The 25,170-nt window shown below is 40.4% G+C and overlaps 1 protein-coding gene across 3 annotated transcripts in view; it reads right to left on the bottom strand.

The window, feature by feature from the left end:
• Positions 1–25,170, bottom strand: part of pcgf3 (polycomb group ring finger 3) — a 69,760-nt gene that overhangs the window by 21,055 nt on the left and 23,535 nt on the right. For 2 of the 3 annotated variants that reach the window (XM_026183758.2, XM_080305089.1), the window contains exons 2-4: positions 10,808–10,917; positions 6,672–6,789; positions 825–921 (exon numbers count right to left, since the gene is read on the bottom strand). In XM_026183758.2, coding sequence (XP_026039543.1) covers positions 825–921; positions 6,672–6,789; positions 10,808–10,822 — 230 coding nt within the window. In that variant the 5' untranslated portion in view covers positions 10,823–10,917. Of the gene's footprint in view, positions 1–824; positions 922–6,671; positions 6,790–6,936; positions 7,080–10,807; positions 10,918–25,170 lie in introns of those variants that run through there. The other variant, XM_080305091.1, reaches the window with a different exon arrangement.

Below are 25,170 nucleotides of genomic sequence, written 5' to 3'. Positions count from 1 at the left end.
TCTTTGGATCTCAGTGGGCTACAGCTGTTTTTTTACATTTTAAATGTGCAATGTGGATAAAGGGATCTCTTTGCTTTGGTTAAAGAGAAAAATATAATTTAGCTCGTGTATTTTACTAGTCTTTAATAAGAGTAGAGGGAAACTCCACAGATCCCAAAGTTGGGTTTTTTTTTTTAACGGGTGTTCAAAAGTATTACTGCACATCCAAAAAAGGAGAAAAACATGGGAAATAAAAATGTAACCGCCGTCCTTCCTGGTCTGATAACATTTCAGGTGAGCAATGCAGGCAAAAATAAATAAATTATTGTAAAAATCATAGTAATAATTGCATCACTAACAGTAACAACCTTCTGCACCGATGTTATCGTGTAAGGCAGACGGGGAGAGCTGTTATCGTTCCAGCCACAGATTACAGGCAAACCTAATCAATGAAATCACACCGACTTGTGTGATTAATGTGAGAAGCTGCTCACGCTCAGCCCTCCATGTTTAAATGGTCAAAGTTTAATAATACATTGATTGTACTAACTGTACAATGAGCATGTATTTTCTAGACTCTTGTGCAGAAAACAGAGCTGTGAATGGGTGTGGGCTTTAAGTGTTTTTGTGCGAGGTGCAAATCTACAAAAGAAAGCAGCCGGACCACCCCGAGAGGGTTTTTGTTTCCTGCAGAAGAGCAGAAATCAAATGGAAAAGGACCGCCGGCTCTTTGGTCCTCGGCAGTTTGTTTACTGGCAGAGCACAGCTGATGGCACTCAAAGTGTGAATGACTGAGTGTGTGTGTGCGTTTGTGTGTGTGCACTTTGCGGTGGTTCCTCACTCACCCGATATACTGCAGTGGATGGCTCTGATGAATAACAATCCTACACGTGGGGCACGTGTTGTTTTCCTCCAGATACTTCACAAGGCAGCTTCTGCAGACTGGAGACGCACAGCAGAAATGTACGGTTACTCTTCATCGTGGGCACACACACACGCACACAGAGCATCTTTCATTCAAGGTCTTTATTTGTAGAGAAAAGAATCTGCCACACATTTTTAGATTTCCCTGCTTAATACATGAAAAGCAAACCGTTTTCCTCGGCTTTTTAACACTCGAGTTTGCATTCGTTGATCTCTGTGCAGCGCTGTTGTACTTGCTGTGTAGCTTTATTTTCTTTCTTTCTTCATGTAAATCTACGAATGACCTTAAAGTTCAAACACACTTGGCCAATTTGATCTTTTGGTCAACCATTACACCCCACATCAGTTGGATTCTTTAAAATGCAACTAAAACTCTCACCACCAGGAGGCAGAGTTTTTACCAACGGGTGTTTTTGGATGTGTGTTAGTATTCTTAAACTTTTTAATGTCTTTTTAGTCCGATCCCCATTTCTTCAACAGGCTTTGCTTTTCCAGGCCATAAAGGAGAATAAAGCAAATAAAGGAGAATGTGTCCTTAATGGTTACACTGTACTGGTTCACCAGCCTGACCCCAGTTCAACTCCAGTTGAGAACTTAAACACAATATAGCAAGATTTCAAGGGTAGTACTGATTGCTAACAGCTTTAGTTTTATTTTTTGAAGGTGATTAAAGTCAGTCTGTCTGCAAAGTTCAGGGGCAAGCTGGCAAACTTAACTAAGGTGAATTTTACCACCTCCAGCTGATATTTAATGGTCAAAGTGACATCAGCTTATGTAAGCAGGCGTTCGGTGACAAGATGATGTAGTTCAGAAATGATAAGCATCAGTGCTCTCTGCTAGACTACATAGGCATTAAAGACAGCCTCTCTCTTTAATCTCAAATATAGCATACATTTATTTTTCCCCACTGTAAAATCTCCTCAAATCTTACGGATTTTTATGGATCTTCTCAATTTAAAAAATAATAACAACAACTTACAACTTTAAAGTCATTATAGAAGCCGATTCCCTAGCTGCACTCACTGTTGAACGATAAGAGCATTCGCTCAAACAACAACCTGCAAATGTTTCCATTAATAATCTCGTCTCCTTTTCCCAGCCAGACAGGCTGCGCCCTTATTTCCTGACCCGGCTCATTCACATTGAGTTCTTATTAAATGGTTGTAAATAAAAGCATCACCCAAGGAAACATTGAAATATTTCTGCTCATTAAAACGGTTGATTTGAGTAAAAGGTGGCTCAGGTGGCACAGCGGGTCATCTCACTAATCACAAGTGCATGTGAAAGAGTCTTAGCTCCAAAAAAAAGCAAACATCACCGACTGTGTGTATAGCTGTAAATAAATACAGGCCACTTACCATTTAATACACGAGACAGTGAGATAATCAAGTAATCCAAGGATGCACTAATTAAAAAAAAAAAAAAGACATACTGGATCACAAACTGCGTCTAATGAATCTCATACTGCCAACAATGCCTGTGCTTAAAGCAACTGACCCCTCACCTATGGATCCCTTCATGTGTACAGCACATGTTGTGTACAACCCAGCACTGTAATTTGCAGCACGTGGTTCACCACTTTACCCATCTCAGCCACACTTTTTTTCCCCTCCCGTTTCTGTGACAATAGAGCTCGATCTGTCAGAACAGCTGCAGTGGTGACGTGATGTGAATCTCTTTGTCTCCACTCTCCAATGGTGGAGCCTTTCTCCAAGTGAGAGGGAGAGTCAAAGCGTCACGTCTGGACTCAGACGCCTTAAGTGGGCAGAGGGGCTTCCATCTGTGAGTGAAGAGCTCCCTCTGGTGGGCATGAGAGGTACTAAAATGTCTGTGGTTATCTTAACATATATTCCAGCACATGTCTGATACAGGGTTATGTTTATTTTCACTGTTCTGCTCTAATCAGTGTCCAATTTATCAAATCATTTTTTAATCTCCCCAAATGCTGAGTGTGTTGTTCCTGAAATAAATGTGTCAAGTTCAATTAAGCTGCTCCACAGGGGGTGAGAGCGCCCCCCAGCTCAGAATGCTTGGACACTTTTTATTATCCTGCATCAGAAAATTGTGATTTCACAAAAACAGCCATCTTAATCTGCCAACATGAGCAGCTTGGTGTGGTTAGCTAGGCAATCTAAAGACTCTCATGTGAGCATTAGAGGGCACTTAAGGTTGTGGGGGGGAGACAGGCCAAGGCCTCGACAACTCGGAGACCCCTGCGGGGATTACGAAATGTCAAGTTCAAGGTTGAGGGGAAAAAAAGCAATAAAATGCTAAACAATGTGCAGCCATTCAGCACGTGATGACTTGATTTAAAAGTGAGACTGCAGGATAAACCAGGCCTCACTCAGTATTCAGGAAGTGTTTGGTGACATGTTGGAGGAGGTGAAGCCAGACGCCCTCAAGAGGTTTAAAACCTACTGAGAACTTTATTTTAAAAAAATAAAAATAAAACAAAATACCCCATCGGCTGCCTAGTTATTCAAACTCAACCATCTCATTTGCTGAAAATATGAAGTCTGCACGGTTTCATTCTCTTTCAGCTTTGATTGCGGAAAAACTGACATAATGGCAGCGATGCAGGTTTTAACCCTGTAAAGACGCAGCCACCTGGCTTTACATGTCTGGTTTGCATTTTGTATGCTCGAGTTATCTTTGACTAATATTAAACTTTGTGTGATCAGATCTGTGACAAATCAGCAAAAAAAAAAAAAAAAAAAAAAAATCAAAGAAATTCAGCAGCAGAGTAAACATGATTTCTTGTAAAGTTATAAAAAACACAAAAAAACAAAAACAACATTTCCTTCGCCTTTGAGGTTTCAGCGCCTGATGTCGTCAAGCCTTTTATTTCCTCTTTGTTCTTGGTTTTTTGTCGTTTTCATTTCTTCTGCAAAGCTCCTTCTACATTAAAAACATCAACTTCTTACTTATTGCTGCCAATACACGGAGCAACTCTCAGTTACTCGCCCACTAATCAAATCCGCAATCAAATTGGCTGCTGACCAAACTTTCAAACTCCATTAAAAAGGCCTTTAATCTGTAAATTACCTCAAATGCTCCAAATGAAAGCCATTCAGTTTCATCTTGTAAGACCAGAAAACATTTTAATTTCGGAAGCGCTGCAACTGAAGCTGCACTTTAGCTTCTCTTGGCCTTTGAGGAGTCCTGGATTACTTTGTTTGTTTACTTTTCAAAAGCACAATCAGCTCATACGCAGTAGTTATTATGAACTCTGCAGCCGTTACGATCAGACGCCGGTGAACACACAGAATCAGACTTTCTGCATGAGCGCCGTCTGGTTTCACGCACTAGAAAGCACAAACCAACAACAACCAGTGCAACGTATCTGACTCTTTTCCTCTAAAGCAGCTCTGCCAGACGTTGCTTCTGTTTTTACATGCCGATCATGCCATTTTATTAAATACACCAGCAAAATACATTAAAATAGGCTCTACCTTTATGCAACTCAGTTTTCCGTGTCTAAACAGACGACTTGAAAAGGTTTAGAAGTTCCAAGAAATTTTTAAAAAAGTTTTTGATATCAGTTTTTGAATCTGATTTAACCAAAACCATTTTCAGTTGCATTTTTCCGACACGTACCTTGCATACACATGTTCTCCAATATGAACCAGTCCTCTGCAAAGACTTCTCTTTTTGGTTCCTTCTTTTAAGAAATGGCTCTTTATGTTATGCAATGTCATGACTAAGACCCCAAGTATCTTAAGATTTGATGTATTTACCCAATAACAAAAACCTTACAGTCATCATCACAGGTGAACTCTGTTACCTGATTGATTTTTTTTTGTGCACTAATGAAGTGGTCACTCTGTATTTCAGCAACAGACTGTCTAAAACCAATCCTATTATCACCAAAACTGTACTAACCAGCAGGTGGTGTAAGTGTGGCCCTTATATCTGGAGCTCATGTTAAAAACAAAAAACAAAACAAAATTAACATTAATTAAGGTTAAGACTTGCTAATATTAAAAAAAAATAAAAAGGTAAGAAAGTGTAGCCACGAGGAGCCTCTTCATGAGACAAACAAAATGTGAGCAGTCAAACTTAACGCCTTTATAATCAGTCCTTCAGACACTGGTTAAAGAGTCTTTTTAAGTCCAGGAAACTTTAGGAGTTAAAGGCAGGATCAGAATGTGTGTGTTTGGGGGGAAAAGAGGGATTAAAGTTTTGTGTTTGTGGAAAACAAGACCAATGCATGGATAAAGAACCTAAAAGTGACTTTTTGCACATTTCTATTGCACTATTGTGTTTGTGTCTGGTGTTGCAGTCTTTGTTTTTTTGGTTTGCTATTTTTTGTATTTTTTGTATATTTTTTGTATATTGCACTTTATGTAGTCCTGTGTTGATTGTCTGTTATATTGTTTGTTGTACGTCATATTTAGCACCATGGTCTTGGAGGAATACTGTCTCATTTCATTTTGCACTGTACCGCTGCACATGGTTGGAATGACAATAAAACCACTTGACTAATTTTCAGTTTCAGATAGGATGGGAAATATCCACAGTCCTCACAGTGATGAAAAAAAAAAATCCTGAATGCAGATCCAGATCAAACGTCGACCCAATCATCACCTCTGGCACAATTTTCATTGTTTCAAAACTGAACTTTTTACAAAACCTCTTTGGCTGAGTTAACATCAGTGACAGCTGCACTGACTTCGCACAGCCTGCCTTCACAAACATGTAAACGCCTTTAATTACACTGTATGAGTTGAGCTTAAACCTGCGTCCCATTGCTGCATCCAGACTGGAAGCAGTGGGCTGCTCATGCATCGCTTTGAAGCTGGTGGCCGATCGCTTGCAACATTTCAGGCTCCAGCTAATTAGGCGATCCTCTAATGTATATACCACCAGGCCACATGTCGGCTAATAGTGTTCTTCACTCTTATTGGTCTCTTCAGTTGCTCGCCTGGAAACTGAGAAAAGTTTCTCTCGGGCCCCGCCCACTTCCTGTCACCAGCGGTTATCACTATGGTCACTTCTGGTCGCGTCCAGTGTGGACACAGCTTTGATTAAGAGAGGGTTTTTCATCATTTTTACTGAAGACGCTGACTAAACTCTGTTTTTAAGGTTACGTCCTAAAAAAACTACTTATTTTCATAGAATTTGTAAGAGAACTCTAAAGATGCTCATGGATCCAGATGAGTCTTTGTGTCTGGGTTAAGGCATTGGATCAGACAAGATAACACCTCTACCTGCAGCATGAACCAGGTGTTATCACGGCGCTTTATTGAAAACACCCAGCTGATGCATAAGAGGTGACTTAGTTTGATATTTTTATGAGACTAATAAATGTGCAGAATATCTGGTCTGCCCTCTTGTGAGTCTTTGTACGCGCATCTACTTCATATTCAAAGCCATTTGTTGGAAAACACCAGCACAAATAAAGATTGTTTTGAGATTATGCTCTGCAGAAACAGTAAAGGAAGAAGCAACAGTCAACCTGACCAACAGAAACAGCAACAAGCGGCGCTGCACAGATATCAGAAGCATCGCTCAGCCTCCAGGATTTTTTTCCCCGAACGGCAAAGAGCCAAGAAAAATCCTGGGAGACAAAAACAGCCTGTGTGTGTGTGTGTGTGTGTGTGTGTGTGTGTGTGTGTGTGTGTGTGTGTGTGTGTGTGTGTGTGTGTGTGTGTGTGTGTGTGTGTGTGTGTGACACACAACAGAAAACTTAAAAACAGAAGCGAGCAGATGAGAAAGAAGAAGCGAGAGTACTTGAAATCACAGAGTGAGGGGTGGGGAGGACCTACAGGTGTGTAAGCACTCTGTGACGGTGGTGGCGTCAATCAGGTAGCCCTCACACAGACGACATGTGATGTGGGCGTTGATGTGACACAGCTTTATCTTCCTCGTCAGCATGTCGGGGTTCTGGAGGAGGAGACAAATTTAGCAGTTAGCCATCTTTCACGCTTTCGTCAGAACAGGGTTTTTAATCTTTTGATGCCTTTGAAGAAAAAGTTTTATAGCCTACTGCAGCTATTTAAGCCCTGCTGTTCCCTTCAATTTACCTCCTACCTGAGACAATCCAGGTGAATCACCAAATGCTGGCAGTAATGACTTCGAACTAACGACGAAATCGGCCGAGGCTTTAGCTGAGCATAGCGGCGCTCTCAGACAGGCTGGCAGAACAGGCTGCGGGGGGAGCTGCTCATCTGGTGATTCATGCTTTAACAGAGCTGCACGGGAGCTATGTTGAAAGCAGTGATTTGCTAAACAGGAGCTGAGTTTGCGTTGAGTAACAGCATGACTAACTGTGGTTTCACTCTGCGAGGGGCATCTTTAGGGAGTCGACCGTTCTCACAGAAACTCTGCTCGGGTGTTAACGGTCAACTCACCTGTCAGACCAGAAACTTCACTTAGTGGCTGCTAAAAATGTGACTTTAAATCCTTTTAGATCTGTTTAGATTAGTACAAATAAAATTACAAACAAGACAGATCTTACTGGAAAGTTGAAAATTATGTACTAAATAACTAGAGTTTCATCTTTTTTTAATAAATGCTTAAAATTAGGCTAGAAAATCTCAACTGTTCCTACTCCAGTTTAAATGTGTGTCCTCTGTTAAACTACTGTAATCTCCTACAGTTCAGAGCTCCTACAGTCGTCACATGCATAAAGCCTCAAACAGCTGTGTGCTACATGCACACTGCCCCCGCTCACTCACTCACTCACACTCTCTCACACACACACACACACACACACACACACACAGGTTCGTTTGCTTTGGGTGGAAACCTTAAGTTTACAGTTGACAGAGTGTCGCCTTGATAAACAGAACTGAGGCTCAATCAAAGATAAGGCGACAGGCAAAAATGGCTTTTATCTTTACTTCTGATTAAATTTTTTTTTTTTAAACTTAACTTCAGCCTATTTTGATTTCATCAAGCAACACTGGTGACCCCATCTGATCAACTCCACCTGATAATCTTTTATGTAGCATTTGTGTGTCTGTCTGTAAATAGTATAGCTTGAAAGGTTTAGAATGAATTCTGATTACACTTAGGTAGGTGTAGGTGTGTCGAATGGGGTCAATAAAATTTGGCTTACGTCCATTGTGGTCCTTAATGTCAACTTAATCATTTATTTATAATAAAAAAAAAGAAAAAAAAGACAAAAAGCCTTAAACTACAAAAAAAGAAGCACTCAGAGAGCTCGAATCTTTTCTAAATATTCATTTTGAGATTTTAAGTCTTTATATGGTACTATCTATATGTTGACAAAACACCACACTTGTATAGGTCACTTTCATAGTTATAAGGCTTTTTATGAATTTCTGATAAATAAATCATTAAGTTGACCTTGAATTTCATTTAGCTCTGTCTTGGTTTTGCTGCCTCCACGTGCAAACAATGAGCAAAAGGCATATTCAAAATCCATTTTTATATTCTGGTGGTTCCGACACTGTGTGGCCTTCCTCCACGCCCTGCTTTAGTCAGTCTCATTCAGATCGAGACGGATGTACTGACTTAGTTACAACTGAATTACAGTGGGGAAAACTACCTGGAAAACTACCTGAAAAGCTTTATTTTTGTTTTTTAAAACTTGCTCTGATCTCCACTGTCACAGATCGTTTTTAGAAGAGGATGTCTGAGTGGCATCTTTCTCTTTTATGTGACTGGATCTAGCCCTTCAGCCTTGAAGAGTCACCCTGAGGAGACCCAACACTCTATACATGTTTTTATGGTTTAGTAAATTTACCATAAGGATCAAATGTAATTAATATGCAAAAGTTGCAATATTTCCTTCCTGACAGATAAATCAGAGACATAAAGGTTGACAACAGCAGACTGACTGCTGAGGCCAAATGATCAGATGTGCAACAACCAGTAAGGATACCTCAGATAATGGCTAGCTGCACTCAGTGAAGGAGACAGTGAGACAGCCAACATTCATTATTTAGAGGCTCAAAGCTGCTCAGAAATCCTTCCTGAGTGTCAGACCGATTCAAGAGTCTCCACACCAGGATGGAAAACAATCAAAAATGTTCCTCAAAACATCAGGTTTTCACACAAGTTTAGAGACATTTAAAGAGTTCGTAATGAACAGCACTTACTAATGATAGAAGAAGTTTGTGGTAAGATAATAAATAAAATATTTTTGATCAAAGGTAAATACTGAATAAAATTTTTCTAAATTTGAAACTTTATATTTTAGCTAGCATAATATTAAACTGAACATCTGTTATTTATAATTACTTCTGGGGGGAAAAAAATAAATAAGCAATAAACCAATTTTTCAGGCAGAAAAGCAGTTTGATGCAGAATCAAATGTTTAAGTTCATTACTAAATAATAAATATGATGTTAATTTATCCATTCAAATCTTTAGCTGCCTCCCAAAATGTGAACTTTTCAAGTAAAGCACTGAAAAAACACCACCGGAGTGAAACCTTTTCAGTTTCTTATTAGGCCGGAGGTTTCCAAATGTTGTGCAGTAGTTTGAACTACAGTTTTTCACAGGACTGGATAGTCAGATGAAGGCACATTTCTAGAGCTAACTGTAAATCTACTAAATAAACACCTGATTCAGGAGCTTGTTGAACCACTTTTAGCAGCAATACATTGAATTAATCATTTTCTTTATGATTTTATCAGTTTAACACATCACTGTGGAGGAATTTTGGCTCAATCGTTTTTCCAATGTTGCTTCATTTCAGTGAGGTTTGCATTCATGCGCAGCTCTCTGAATGTCCAACTACAGCAGCTCAGTCAGGCTGAGGTCTATTCTGTTGTAGATCTGCTGCTGTGCTTGGGATCATTGTTCTGTTATACGACCCATTTTGGGCTAAGCCTTAGCTTTCAAGCAAATGGAAGATGAGCTCACATTTGACTCTAGAATACTTTGGTACACACAGGAGTTCAAAGTTGACTCAATAACTGCAAGGTGCCCAAATCCTCAGCCCTCTCATCGTGCAGACGACTGGTGTGTCTTTGTGCTGATATGCTGTCTTTGGTTTTGTGCATCATGGACAAACGTCTCCACTTTGGTCCAGAAGTCTTGTAGTTTGTTCAAATTCAGCTTTGCAAACCTAAGCCGTACTGTCATTTTCTTTTTAGAGAGAAGAGGCTTTCCTTTCAGACCTTCAATACTTGTTCAGACTTTTTCCAATCGTACCGTCATCTGCTTCAACCTTTAGGAGGATACCAAGGCCTGTACAGTCTGAGATGTAGCTCTCCATTTTTTTCCTAGTTTCTCTGAGCAATGCACAGTCAGACCGTGGGGGGAAATTTGCTGGGACATCCGCTCATGGGAAGAATTTTGCGAGTTAATTTAACATGTGCTTTTGTTAAAGTAAATGGTAAATGGACTGGTTCTTATATAGCTCTCTATCTGAACGCTCAAAGCGCTTTACACAACTCGTTCATTCCCATTCACACAAGCACTTTTCTGCGTTTTTAGTGCTGTCTAACTAACATTCATACACACATTCACACTCTGATGGATGCATCGGAGAGCAACCTGGGGTTAGAGGTCACACTCGCTGACGATGAGTTAATCAAACTTATGTGTCTGCTGCTTGCCTATTAGCAGTAAAGCTGTACATTTTTTTAAACCATACTGCTGTATATAGCTCAAAGAAGAAATTATGATATTTTAATCAAATGAAGGCTATTTTCTGTAAACATGTCAATAAGCGTCCCTTGAAATTTTGGCTCATTCTTCGGTCTCCCTTGGACATAAAATGTTTGAAAACCACTCAAATGCTCAACAATTATTTCACCATTGTTATGAATCATAACACCAAAACAGAACGTTTTTAGAGGACAGTTAATATCACAGGTTATACATAAACAGAAACTGAAAAGATGAAAGGAAAAGATGCTTCCTGTTATTGTGAAAACATTCTAACTTCTTCAAGCACCGATAAACCTCACAGAGCGATTCTTACCCCTAATACCGCCATGCGTCAACTGTGGGTGGTGCAGCAGCCACGTCTCTTCCTGTGGTTGTGCGGCAGTCAGTGTTAGCTGCTCATCCTGAAGAGCCTCTTATCAAAGCCTACAAACACAGAAAGAAGCAGATTTAATATTGTAAATAATAAGTAATTATAGCAACAGGGCCTTGCTTTAATATCTGTGAATCAATTCACCTGATTTTGATGGTTTAAAAGATCATCAGTGTCTTATATATGAAAAAACTGTGAATAAAATATCAACCATCTACCAGCACGGCTGTGGTTCCTACAGGTCTCTAAATCTGCTGTCAGATTTTAAGCATCCGTCCTTCTGTTAACTTGAGCTGCTCTGCATAATCATAGAGCCAGAGTACCAGATATTTAGCCTAATAATTATTTAGATTTTTAATTATTACAATAACAGCTTTATATTTGGTTGTGTTTTACTGAAAAACCAAAGAAAGAAAGCCACCCACAGTCAAAACACTCTGGAAAACTACACATCTCAGTACCACCCACACGCCACAACGACTGCTCGGCCAGAGGGAACACACACACACACACACACACACACACACACACAAAAAGCAGGATTGACTGAAACCCCGCTTTAGTTTAACATTGCACAGCGTTCGTGAACGTCACCGTCGTCCTCCACACAGGGAAAGCGGCCATGCTGCAGTGACTGGCTCTGCCGCCGCTGTGTGATTCATCACCTAATTGTAGGAGTCCAACCACACCAGTCACGATGGGCGAACACACACCACCCCTAACACACACATACACACTCACAGCTTCAAAAGAAACTGCCTTCAACGGTGAGTCTGCCAGCCTTCCTCTGTCTGCTCATCAGACCATGAAATTAGCCCAGTTAGTCGACAGAGATGACATGCGGCGACGGTTGCTGAGGACACACACACACACACACACACACTGTATGGCGGCCTGTTACAGATCGGCAGCACGTCGATGAGATTCACACACATGTTACAGTCACATGACATCCAGCAACCTTTCTGTGATGTAATCTTTGATATTTCTTCAGACGTTGGGTTGAGTTCAGAGTTTCCAAAGCCTGAGATGACCCCCACCGGGAACACACATAAAAATAGCTTTAAAAAATAAAAAATACAAATAAAAATAGAAATGAGCTTAAAAAGGAACCAGCATGAAACATCATTTTACCCTAGCCTCATCATTTGGCACAATATGTGGATGACTTTTAAATGTAAAAGTCCACCAGCGCCTTGTGTATCTACTCCTGTGGTGGATGCTCAGACTTAATAGTTAGGTCAGTAGAGGTACCGATAAACTCTGTGAGCCAAAAGCTTAAACTTAAGACTGCTGTAAACACCATGTTCATGACATTTTGTTCTTCTTCTTTGTTCGTCTATTACGTCAGAGTGAAGATATCCTTTATATGGTTTTCTCAGAAAAATTGCTGCAGCTTCAAGTTCAAGGGCAGCCAATTAGGAGAATGATGGCTTAAAGGCAGGTGTGGGTTATAGTTATATTGGGACTCAACTATACTCTGTTGCAGACCCGAGGGCCTAGTAGTCCTTCCTGTAATACTATACATGCCTATAGAGACAGGCATGCAAACATCTGACGATGAAATTTGCATCCCACAGTCCCTACTGCTCCATGGATACGGAAATTATAATCCTGGCCTTGCCGGCACCAATTTATGAAGAGATATATATTAAGCAGAATTGAGTTCAGATTATTGGTGGAGCCCTAGTCCTAGTTTCTCATGCAGCCTCTGGGAAAATTAATTGCCCAACGCTGATTTAAAGGGATGCAGTAGGGAGCTAAAACAAATTGTTCAGCAGAAAGACTGACTGAGTGTCTCCATCATGCAACGTTATCAGATAAATGAGGCTCATTTGTCCCATTTTGAGTCCAATAATAAACACATAGGAATAAAACTCTCCTTGAGGCATGTCAGCTGCTTTGAAATACACATTTGTACACCTGAACTTTACATTTCAACATAAGAGACTCTCACTTTAATGTAATGTTATATAACATTACAGGCTTCCTGCCAGTTTTGAACCATCATGTTCCCAGAGGTGTTGGATGTAGTGTTGGTCATTTCTTCCACACAAGCCCGATAAAAACTGCTTCTTTGTAGCCGAATGCGCACTGCCGACACTTTCTAAAATTTGTCATTTCTTGCTTTACCTTAAGTGACTAATTAGGTATTTAAAACTTAACAATTATTGGCCCATGGCAGCTCTAGTATGCTGAAGCATCAAGACATAACTGATTAAAAACAGAAGAGGAAGTGTCCACAAACTTCTGGCACTGCAGCGTGCATGTGAGATTAGTTTGCAACCTCTAAACAAAACAATTACAAACCTGTAGCAAAGTCAGTCTTCCACATCGTATTGGAAGAACACGCATCTGTATTCTTTATGAACACGCTGTTCTGAGATCACGTCTTTATTTGGACAGCATAGGGGAAAAAATACCTTCAGGCTGTCAGAGCTTTGCTTTGAAATCATATTTGACCATCTATGTCTGTCTGTGGGATGGAATAGAGATGAAATATACAGTATATATAAAGCGTACCACAAAACAAACCACAACTGAGCTCAGCTCAGTTCAGTGCCAACTTGAGGCCGCTGCATTCAGGGTCATTTAAGGATACCAGCTATTTAAAAGCTGCAGAAAGCAGCACAAAAGGCACAGCGCTTCTACCATTATATTAGAGACACTTCCACCATTGTCAACTATCAGATAAAAGCAGCATCCTGGAGGACAAGTGGGTAAGACACACAGCTTTTAATTGCAACTACCATTATCAAATTCATGAAAGGTCTCTGATGCATTTCAGTCTCCTCTGTGTCTCAGCTCATTTCCTGCCCGTCTCACCTGTCAGCAGCAGAGGTGGGAATCACAGTGACTTACAATCTGATACCATCATTTCACATTGCCCGCTGAATTATGCATTTATTCACCGCGTCATTGTTTCAGTGTGTGCACCAGTGGTGTTCGGTTTGAACGAAGCATCAGCTTTATTAATTAGTGCCACACTACAGGCATCTGGCAACACAGTAACAATCTGATACCAGGGGTAATTTGGTGAGCTGTAGGTCACATTGGGCGATACACATATGTTACACCCTGGAGAGGTCGCCAGTCCATTTAGTACTCAGAGCAACAACTGCTCACCCCTGAAGCCAATTTAAAGTCACCAGTTAGGCTAATGTCTTGGACTTGGGAGGAGGCCAGAGTACCTGGAGAGAACCCACACAGGCACAAGGAGAATATGCAAAGAAATAGAAAGGTTCTACCCAGCCAGCAGGTATAATGTGATTCTCCTAAATTATTTGCAATATAGTTTCATTTCAGCTTTCCTGCATCTCAGTTTCACTCCAATGTGTCCTCACACATAAATCTCACGTGGAGTGAATCTGACTGGTGAAGTGAAATAATCAAAAAAATCAAGCTGACATTACCACATTAAGATTACTGCAAGCACAATACAGCATTGTGCTTGCAATGCTTCCCGACAAGGGTTATGAGCAAATCTGCTGGGCTCCACGGGGTCTTAGTGACAAAAATGTTGTCATCAGGTAGTGAAAGTAGGATTCTGTGCATGCCTGCCAGGTTTTACTGACCGCTACAGCGTACCAACCATGGCAGTCCTCAAAGAAGTATAGCAGGAATAACTGGTCTGAGTCCACAACAAACTATAGGCCCTGTTTTACAACAACCCTAAAGTGAGAGCAAGAAACACCAACACAGAAAGACTCACTATGACCACAGTTTGTGTTTAAATTTAATGAATAAATAAATATACTGCAAACATACCAAGAAAAGCTGTTGGTATCAGAGGTGTGAAATGCCTCCTAATTGCCAACTCTTTGCTGTTGGCTTCCTTCATCACTATACTCCTTTTAGCTTTATTTAGGCATAAACAGGTGGATATGAGCCAAATATCTGCGGTGTATCCCTAAATGATGCTCTGAAAGCTTTTCCTGACTGCTTGACATTCAACCCTTAACCTGTATTGAAAAAGAACAAACTTCACTTAGTTTTTCTTCACCCTCATTATTCTGAAGTCATGAAGTAGTGATTCAGAGAGGTAATCTGTTCATGGTGTAGAAAGTCTGCTTCAACACATTCACAGTAGATATAAACACAAATAATAACAGCTTCCTTTTTGCCAGGAGAAAAGTAAATAACTTTTTCTGTCCGTCATATTGAAAGGCTTATGTGCACATTATATTTGCTAGAATCACAAAGAGCCATACGATATCCCACTTTTAGGTAAAACAATACAGCAACAGAGGCTAACCAGGGGGAAATTGTTCCTTTGGCAGCATTTTATCTACAAACTTCATTTCCTGAAGTCTGTAATTGTTCTTGTGATTTGCCACATCAAAGTTCCTGCTGCCTTTTCACAAAGAGATGTGAAAATAACTTCCAATATTGCACTTTTTGCTCTTACCCACTTTTATTTTCTCCTGCTGTCAGTCAAACGACCCCACATGCAATTTGCAAGAGGCTGCGGTGCACAGATGTCTCAGCCCAGCAACAAAAAGTGCTTCACCAGACAAGACTAGGTACACCGTTTAAGACTTCAAATGTTTTGGCACTTTAAATTTAACACATCAGGGCTCAAAAAGTTGTCTATTTTATAAATGTACTGGCTCATACAGCATCTCAGAATACTAAAAATGAAATCTCTTACACCAATCGCCCAATCTGGTTCTGCCTGAGGTTTCTTCCTCTCAAAAGGGAATTTTTCCTTCCCGCTATTACTAAAGTGCTTGCTCATAGGGGTCATTTAATTGTTGGGTTTTTCCTCTCTATGTATTATTGTAGGGTCTACCTTACAATATAAAGAACCTTGAGGCAACTGTTTTTGTGATTTGGCGCTGTATAAATAAAACTGAATAGAATAGATCCATTAGAATTCAGTACCACGTGATGCACGCCCCATGACGTCATTTGTATGGGACACAAACAAAACACAACAATGGAGGTGGTATAGCTGCTGCTCGGTGCACGGCTTTTTGTCAGACTCGGCGACCATAATGTTGGTTTTTGTGGAACTGGCCAAATTCAAATATGACAGTATTGATTTTTCATGAAGGAGTCGCCCTTATGACTCATCAATTGGTGGCATGCAATCTGCTGGTGTCACTTTTTCAGATCACCTCAGATTGCTTGGAACCCCGTCTGAGTAGGTATTAAAAAGTACCTGATGGAAAACCCTAAAACTAAAAGTACTCGTGGAAAAGGCCTGTTTGTCTAATTTATTTTAAAAACAGTTAAAAAAAACATCAATCAAAGAAACATCAATCACATCTGAGAAAGTTCATCTTTAAAAAACAAAAAAATGACTGAAACAACTAAAATGACAGATGATAGTTAGTCTAAATCTTTCTTTATGTAGAAATCACTTCTGTTACTTAAAGAAACTCTGATACTGAGTAAACGTGAGATGAAAGTAAAAGTAGCAAATTATGTGGCTCCGTTCCCACTCTTATTTTCTTTTTGGAGTGATTCACGGTGAGACCATCAACATCATCACAGCCTCCCACTCAAACCTGTCCAACAGAAACTTTTTGCCACAAGAAACTCACATTCACGCCAACGGCGCTCTCCTGAAACCAGTCGCTCTGGTTTTTCATTAGCCACAGAAACGACCACATGAGGCTGATCACAGCACTGTTTCTCCCCCTTGAAAACAGACGTCAAGGCAACAGTTTTAATTTGTGCTGGCGATATTCATCTATAGCTTAAATAAAAAGGTATTGTTGCGATGAAGGCATCTTCGCATGTTCACTTCCAGTCTTTATCAGAGATCAATTTTAAATGATCTCTGATGATAAATCTCAAACATGTAAGAACATCTCCTGTGAGGAGGCGCCACAAACAAAGATTTATTCAAAGAAAGACCACACTCCCAGAGGTCTTTACACTGCAAGGTAAACCTACCCTGAGGGACAGCGAAGCTGAAGGGGAGGCAAGGAGAGCGTTATGAGACAAAGGAGAAAAATGAGGTGAAAGACTTTGAGCCTGTCTGAAAAGCATGTTTAGCTCACCACAGAGACATTACTGTCAAAATATAGTTTCATCGCCTATAATTCATGTCAAAACATATTTTTTAAAGCTCCTTAAATTTAAATTTGTTCCTCTAGGCAAAATACAGTCAATTCAAAACATTTCAGGGAGTCATTTCATATCTTTGGAGCTGTTGTGTAACAGCTTGTAAGCAAAGCCAGCTGCCTCAAAGGGGCAGAAATAGCAATGCAGGTGAAATTTCAGTGTGCCGACTTTCGGTGAAGGTCAGAGGTTTTTTTTTTGACCCTCTTGACCCTTGAGAGAAACAAACTGAGCCGACCAAATGACATTTCACTGCAGCAGGTTACTTGTTACAGTCTGCCAAGTGCCACCTTTATGTCATGTGGTGAATGAATAATTTGAGCAGAGTCAGGAGGAAGACGACCATCATAAATGATCCAAACTAAACATGTTTTTAGAACGATTTCAAAAATATACACAGATATATGGAACGATTTTCTTGTTTGCATTCATTCACTTTAGTGATATTACTGTTGCCAGGCATTATAAATCATGTGCAACTCTTTCCTAAAAACCCAGACTCACTCACACTATTCAAAAAGATGCAAGTAGATTAAGTCAGGCTCTTAAAGGTTGCCTGGAGCTTTTGTTTCTAGATCACCTGCCTGCTTTAGCTTTTGTTTGGCTTCAGCTCTCCATCCTTCTCCCTGTGGAGAAGCACTCATGTCGCTCGGGTTGCACCATGAGACATCTCGCAGTGGACTTGTGCCCTTGTGAGATGGGTTTTGCAGTCAAAAACACCCACTAGTCAATTCCTAAGGTAATAAAAGCAAGTTCCAAGATTTTAACCTTACATCTAAACCTGAGCAGAAACCACTGCAGACGCTTAAAGGGGGGGGGGGTGATAAGAGAAAGTTTGAGAGTTAAAAATCTTCCATTTTGGACAAATTGAAGGCGATTACTTGATGCTCTAGACAGACAAGAAAATAGTGCATTACAATAACTTAAGTGGGAAGAGATGAAGACATGATGGGCATCGCCAGTTCACTCTTTGAGACAACTGTCTGCAATTTTGCAATTGCAATTTTTATTTATTTATTTTTTTAAATTGTAAAAAATGAGAGCAGGTCAGATTTAATGTGAGCATCAATGATAATCAGGCACACTGCTATTTACTATCTAACCATTAACTAACCATTATCCAGTTTGGGTTTACAGAACGGTACAGCAGAATGTCGTCGACATACAGATCATAAGAAATGGTTTTAAAACTCATAGTGTGACCTACTGGGAGACTATTCAATAAAATAATAAGTAAAATTAATAAATAAGTAACAAGGCACTTAAACCACATCTTTGTGGAAACCTGCATAGCGATACAGCCAACATCTGGCCAAAAACTACCCAAAAGCCAGGAATTAAGCGAACCACTCCAAACACACCAGAACAACAGGACAGATAGGTCGGTCAACTGGTTGCTAGGCCCATTAAGGCCTTGATGATTTCAGTGGCTGCATGAAAATAATGTGAAGAGGGGATTAGCAGTGAAAATAGAACTTTTAGCAAAGAAAGGGGTATTTCTTTCCTTTGACAGCATTATTTTGGACATTAAAATGTGTTTACTACCAGCAAATCTTCAATTCTTACTCAGTAAAAGTAACAAATCAGATCTGACCATCAAATTAAAAGAGTCAAAGGTTGAGAAATATTTTTCCTGCTACTTTTGAACAACCTCTAGACCACAGAGAAAAGCTGTGTTATGACACAGCATTTCAAATTCGAGTGCCGTTGGTTGTGACCACAATGACAATGGGTGATCCTCAGTCTACTGCTGCATCGCTGTTTCCAAAAACTTAGTGTAATATCTGCAGAGGGTTTCAGAAACAACACACCAACTGCTCATGTGGAACCAGGTAATAAGGGGAACAATTTTCTTTCAGAATGCAAACCATGACTCTAAATACTTCGATGAATTTTCTGAGTGGGACAAAGACAATTCCCAAACACTACAGCAAATGGTCGGGGGGGAAAGATAAGCTAGGTTTTCTAAGGCAAGTAAAGAAACAAAACAAACAAAACAAAGCTCATCTAAATAAAAAAGAGAAAGAAAAAGAAAGAAAGAGAGAAAGAAAAAAGAGAGATCTAGGCACCAGTGAAGTGTGGGGCTGTCTGCATGGCAACTATTGGACAAGTTACAGAAAGCCACAGAAAGCCCAACAACCAACAGTCCCCAAGTGAAAAACCCAAAAGACTCAGAGAGATCATGCAGCGGGCATGCAGTAAAATCTACGAAAAATCTCATGATTTTACTTCCTCCAGATATTTCTTGTCCAACAAAAGCTCTTTTTATGTCATCCTGGATTCAACTGAACTAAGCAGCAAGTTAGTTTGAGCTTCAGGGAGGTCTTCTAGGGAAAGGGGTGCACTTGATCCGAGTAGTAATAAAAAGTTAAAAGGATAATCATTTCATCCCGATTATTTTGTTTTCAAGATTACTGGAAGCGAAAAATCATAACTGAAAATAAAATCTGATTAATCACCCAGCCCAGCTGATGAGTATTAGTGGATGCAGTTTTAAAACCAGTTGCTCTGGACAGATGGGATAAACTAGTTGCTTCAATAAGGTAATTAATAATCATCGCTGCAAACTTGATGAATCTATTTGACTTTAATGGCTTTCCTTAACAAAGTCACTAGTAAAAAATGTAATTTTATCCCCTCTTTGGGATAAATCATTGTTTTCTTATCTACACACACGGATTTTTTTTGTTGCTGTCGTTGTTGTCGTTGTTTTAAATTGCAACAAGACATTTCTTCCTCCCCACAGCAGCTTTACAGCTTCCAGCGCACTCATTGATTTTGAGCCACTATTATAATGCAATTCACACTCAGCAATGCAGCCAAGACTTAAGATTAACAACGTTTGCAGTCAATCATGAGCCGAACAACTGGCTCAGTAGCTGATAAGTACACAGAGAGACACACACACTCTCTCACACACACTCTGGCATCACAAAGAGCCCCTGTTGGCCTGCCTGTGGGTATTGGAGTGTTTGGCCTCGGTATAAATTGGCCGCCAGCTGGAGCGACGGACACTGAAGGCCTGCATCAGTGGACGGAGCCAGGAGGAGAGGCCTCTGCTTGTTGTGGAAGCTCGGGCCTCATTTCAATACACACACATAGACACAAACACATACACAGAGACTAAAATCCACACAAACTACACAAAAATGGAAAAGCACTCTTGCCTGAGTATTCACACACTTGCACACACATCCACCGTCACACACACACTTATTGTCTCCTCTTAATTCTGTTTGATGGCCCTCAATCCTCCAGCCAGTACTCAGTGCCTGGGGAAATCAGTCAGACAATAGACGGGATCCAAAGAGAAGCAGACTGAAGCAGGCCAGGAGGCTGTATGGGCTGCCAGGAAGCAGCAACACTTGAATAATTGAGCTCTGAGTTGAGGTTGTGAGGGCCAGCGGTGGAGTTATTGAAGCTAATATGCAATTTGCCCCACAGGTCAGACACAAAACAGAACAGATCCTAAGAACAGAAATAGCTGGAGCTCGAGTAATCCAAAACAGTTACTGAAAGTTTTAGAAATTTTACGTTTATGCTTTTAAAGATGCGGTTGTTCTGAATTTCCTAAGCACAGAGAAGATCCTTCCTTTTTACTTCAGACTGGAAAGAGCGAGGAGTGAGATGTGGGGGGCTGAGTACACTAAGTCTTTCCCAGAGGCAACGTGGAAAAGAAACCGATATTCACATGTCTGATCGCGGTTACAGCATCCCACTTCTTTTAAGCAGGTCTGGCACAATCATTCACTTTGCCATGGAGAGAATATTTCTCACCTTGCTTTCTAAAATGTTCCTGGACACTACCTACACACCAACTTGAATTAACTTATATCTAATGAATATTGATCAAACTGGCGATTATCTCATGAGTAAAAAAAACAAAAACAAAAACAAAAAACTAACAGAAAGATACTTAGTATGGGTTTTACTGCAAGATTACACATTTCTACTTTCCTTTTTAACACTGGAAAAGCTAATAGTGGAGTAACTTCAAAAGAATCTCCGTTATAAATGACATAAACAATTCACATTATTAAAAGAGCTGCAAATTATTACGCAGCCCTACTGATCCAGATCTCCTAGTTGCAGCTGTAGAAATTATTAACTACCATATAAAACAGCTCTGTTAGCCTTTCACATGCAGATCAGTTCTGCTCAACTGAAAACAAGTCAGCATTTTGTGAAATCTGGCAACCTTTTACCGAGATTAATTTAATGAAAACATTAAAACGAGACTAATTACTAAATTAATTGTTTTTGGGAAACAAAATTCATAACTTGTGCTAAAAAAAAGCCCTTTTGTCGTATGGTTTACAAATTGTGTGGGGTTCTACATGAAGCCATCTTCAAAATAAACATTTCAATCTGATCTTTTTTTCTGGGCCATCTTTGACTTTAGAAACCAGTTTTTAACCAAAGTTGGGGTGTCTGTCTGGGAAACCAATGAACTGTATATAAACGATGGACTTTCCAGGTCTGAAAAACAAAACCAATTTAAAAGTATGTTAAATTTGCATGCTCTTTATTGACCAGCAGGGGGTAACTACTCGGGAAGCAAAAATAGGTCTGACAGGATTGAAGTATGTGGGAAAATCAGCTCCGTTTTCTGTGGCCTCTGTAAATACTGGTGAGTTTGTCCTAGTTTGTCGTTAGTCTTACTGAATAAACCATGTTCTTTTAAAAAAATAAAAATAAAAAAATAAAAAATTGTGATCTTCAATCGATAGCTAACCGAGACAATAGCTAGCCGAGGCGATAGCAGCAAACTCCCCGCACATCGTTTTCACCCCACCCCAACCCCCGTGGTCTTTCGCTACTCAGGTTAAACATGATATATAAGTCACTTAGATAATTTAATGTTATTGTTTGGCTTTTTTCAGTGTTTTACTTGTTCGTGAGTAAATCTGTTTGGCTGAGATTAAAGTTATAGTTTTCACACAGCCGAATAAACGCCAAACAGAGAACTGATTAAACAGAAGTGTGAGATGATCGGGAATTTATGTCCTGTTATATTTTAGATAGAAAGGAGCAGACAGCTGAGTTTATTAAACTCCACTGAGACAGCGGTGATGCAAAACTGAAGGCTAGACTGTCCAATTTCACAGCCGCTCACTTCCAGCCTACCCGACCTTTGGAGGACCTGGCCCACATAGACCGCGAAGGCCGGGTCTTCAGGAGGATGCAGCTTATGAATTTGTACACCCCTATTCTTGTTCTTGTTAGGTTTCTGCAATGATGCAAAACATCCTTTTCTTGTTTTTTTCTTAAAAAACAAAACAAAACAAAAACCTCCTTTGCTTGAGGAACTGTCTGAGAAGGTCAGAGTGATACAGCTATTGATCGTAGGACCTGATGCTTTCAGCTGAGAGGGCAAGCGAAACAATCGGTAAGCCAAACATAGAGCTCCTCTGTACTTACACGAAGGACCTCACATGGTTTCTGCAAAATTCAATATCAGGGAGAGACAAACCACCCAAAAATCTGTGTCAGGGCATGCTTTGGAAAAGATTTAGATGGAGTAGTTTCATGTGTGGAGATAAACAACTATTTCTTGTGTGGACTCACAGTATTTTAATGGCATGCAACAGTTATAATTGGGATCCTAGAATGAGAAATAAGTAGATTACAGTAGCAGCATTAACTGGACTGGTGGTTGGGTTTTTTTATGACTCTAGCTCCATTGGAAGAAGAAAGACCAATGAGTAAGGGTTTGCACAAACCAAAGTATACTAATGCCCCTGCAGGGAGCTTCTGAAGAATGTTTAAACGATTTAACTTTGCCAAATGGGTTCATTATCTAGCTTCTTGAAGTAATCAAACACACGCGCTACTGAGGAGCATGCAGTGATCCCGCTGTGCAGACAGAGACACAGACACTGGCCTACATAAGGAGACTATTTCAAAGAGTAAACAGTCTTAATATCCAGAGGCTGAGGACACACAGGCCACCCCGGCGGCACCGAGACAAAACAGATAAGCTTCAAGTGAGGCTTTAGAAATCATGCTTTCCACTCCCTGCTTCTCTCTGTCCCATTTGCTTAGAAAAAAAATATAGTTCTTGTGTTTACATCATCTTACATCAGCTAATGTCAAGAGAATTACCTGTTCAGTTGGGTTATTTAAGATGCTGACTTTAATTATGGATGTTCCTGGCACATAATTTACTATGCGTTTCAAGAGGTGGGGGGGGCGATGTGATTATCAAGTAATCTAAAAGTCAAAATGAAACAGAATTTAGTCTATAAGGACGACGTTAAACACTGTGCAAACCTAGCACCTGACCTTTAAGCGCATTCTTTAAAATCATATTTTAAATTACGCCAAAATGTGCAGCCACGCATATTTGCCGACATAATGCGCACAGCGACTAATATTAGCAGTCCTAGCAGCAGGTTCAGATCCACAGCAGTGATCTGCCAGTGCACTCTCTCAGAATCATCATGCACTCGCATGTATTTATGCTTTTTCCCCAAAAAGTCTTAAGTTTGCAAACTGTTGCTCTCTTTATCTCTCTGAGTTTCTGTACTGGATTATCATGAAATATCATTAAAATTGTCGAAAATTGTCGTGCACACGATCGTGCGTTGGTGTGATTTTGCTTATGCATCAAAAACACAGTGGTACACACTGTAGGATATGATATCCAACTCTGCGCATGGTGAGCATAAAAACACCATAAAACTCGATGTAGACTTCTGCTGGAAATCTAGATCCTAACTGGCATAGTAACTGGAAATTCATCCCTACACTGCAACCTTCCACGTCATTCAAGTTGTTGTGGTATGTGTCGACGAGATGTGTTGCTACATTACTCCAGAGGTGGAACGGATGGGTTGCTTATTTGCACGGCTGTCTCCTTCCTTGTTTGAATCTTCCTGTCAGGGGCAGCCATCGTCTTTCAGCAGCTAGCTGCTGGTCTGGTGTTACAGTGGCTTGCAAAGATTTTTCTTTGCAAGATCTTATTGGAATTCCACGTGAAAAACCAACACAAAGTGGTGTACACGTGAGAAGTGGAACGAAAATCAGACATGATTCCAAACATTTTTTACAAATAAATAACATCAAAGTGGGGTGTGCGTAATTATTCAGCCCCCTGAGTCAATACTTTGTAGAACCACCTTTTGCTGCAATTACAGCTGCCAGTCTTTTAGGGTCTGTCTCTACCAGCTTTGCACATCTAGAGACTGAAATTCTTGCCCATTCTTTGCAAAACAGCTCCAGCTCAGTCAGATTAGATGGACAGCGTTTGTGAACAGCAGTTTTCAGATCTTGCCACAGATTCTCGATTGGATTTAGATCTGGACTTTGACTGGGCCAGTCTAACACATGGATATGTTTTGTTTTAAACCGTTCCATTGTCGCCCTGGCTTTATGTTTAGGGTCGTTGTCCTGCTGGAAGGTGAACCTCTGCCCCAGTCTCAAGTCTTTTGCAGACTCCAAGAGGTTTTCTTCCAAGATTGCCCTGTATTTGGCTCCATCCATCTTCCCATCAACTCTGACCAGCTTCCCTGTCCCTGCTGAAGAGAAGCACCCCCAGAGCATGATGCTGCCACCACCATATTTGACAGTGGGGATGGTGTGTTCAGAGAGATGTGCAGTGTTAGTTTTCCACCACACATAGCGTTTTGCATTTTGGCCAAAAAGTTCCATTTTGGTCTCATCTGACCAGAGCACCTTCTTCCACATGTTTGCTGTGTCCCCCACATGGCTTATGGCAAACTGTAAATGGGACTTCTTATGGTTTTCTGTTAACAATGGCTTTCTTCTTGCCACTCTTCCATAAAGGCCAACTTTGTGCAGTGCACGACTAATAGTTGTCCTATGGACAGATTCCCCCACCTGAGCTGTAGATCTCTGCAGCTCGTCCAGAGTCACCGTGGGCCTCCTGGCTGCATTTCTGATCAGCGCTCTCCTTGTTCGGCCTGTGAGTTTAGGTGGACGGCCTTGTCTTGGTAGGTTTACAGTTGTGCCATACTCCTTCCATTTCTGAATGATCGCTTGAGCAGTGCTATGTGGGATGTTCAAGGCTTGGGAAATCTTTTTGTAGCCTAAGCCTGCTTTAAATGTCTCAATAACTTTATCCCTGACCTGTCTGGTGTGTTCTTTGGACTTCATGGTGTTGTTGCTCCCAATATTCTCTTAGACAACCTCTGAGGCCGTCACAGAGCAGCTGTATTTGTACTGACATTAGATTACACACAGGTGCATGCTATTTAGTCATTAGCACTCTA

Source organism: Astatotilapia calliptera, chromosome 2, assembly GCF_964374335.1.
Source record: "Astatotilapia calliptera chromosome 2, fAstCal68.1, whole genome shotgun sequence".
NCBI classification, from domain to species: Eukaryota; Metazoa; Chordata; class Actinopteri; order Cichliformes; family Cichlidae; genus Astatotilapia; species Astatotilapia calliptera.
This window is presented reverse-complemented; position numbering and strand designations above follow the sequence as displayed.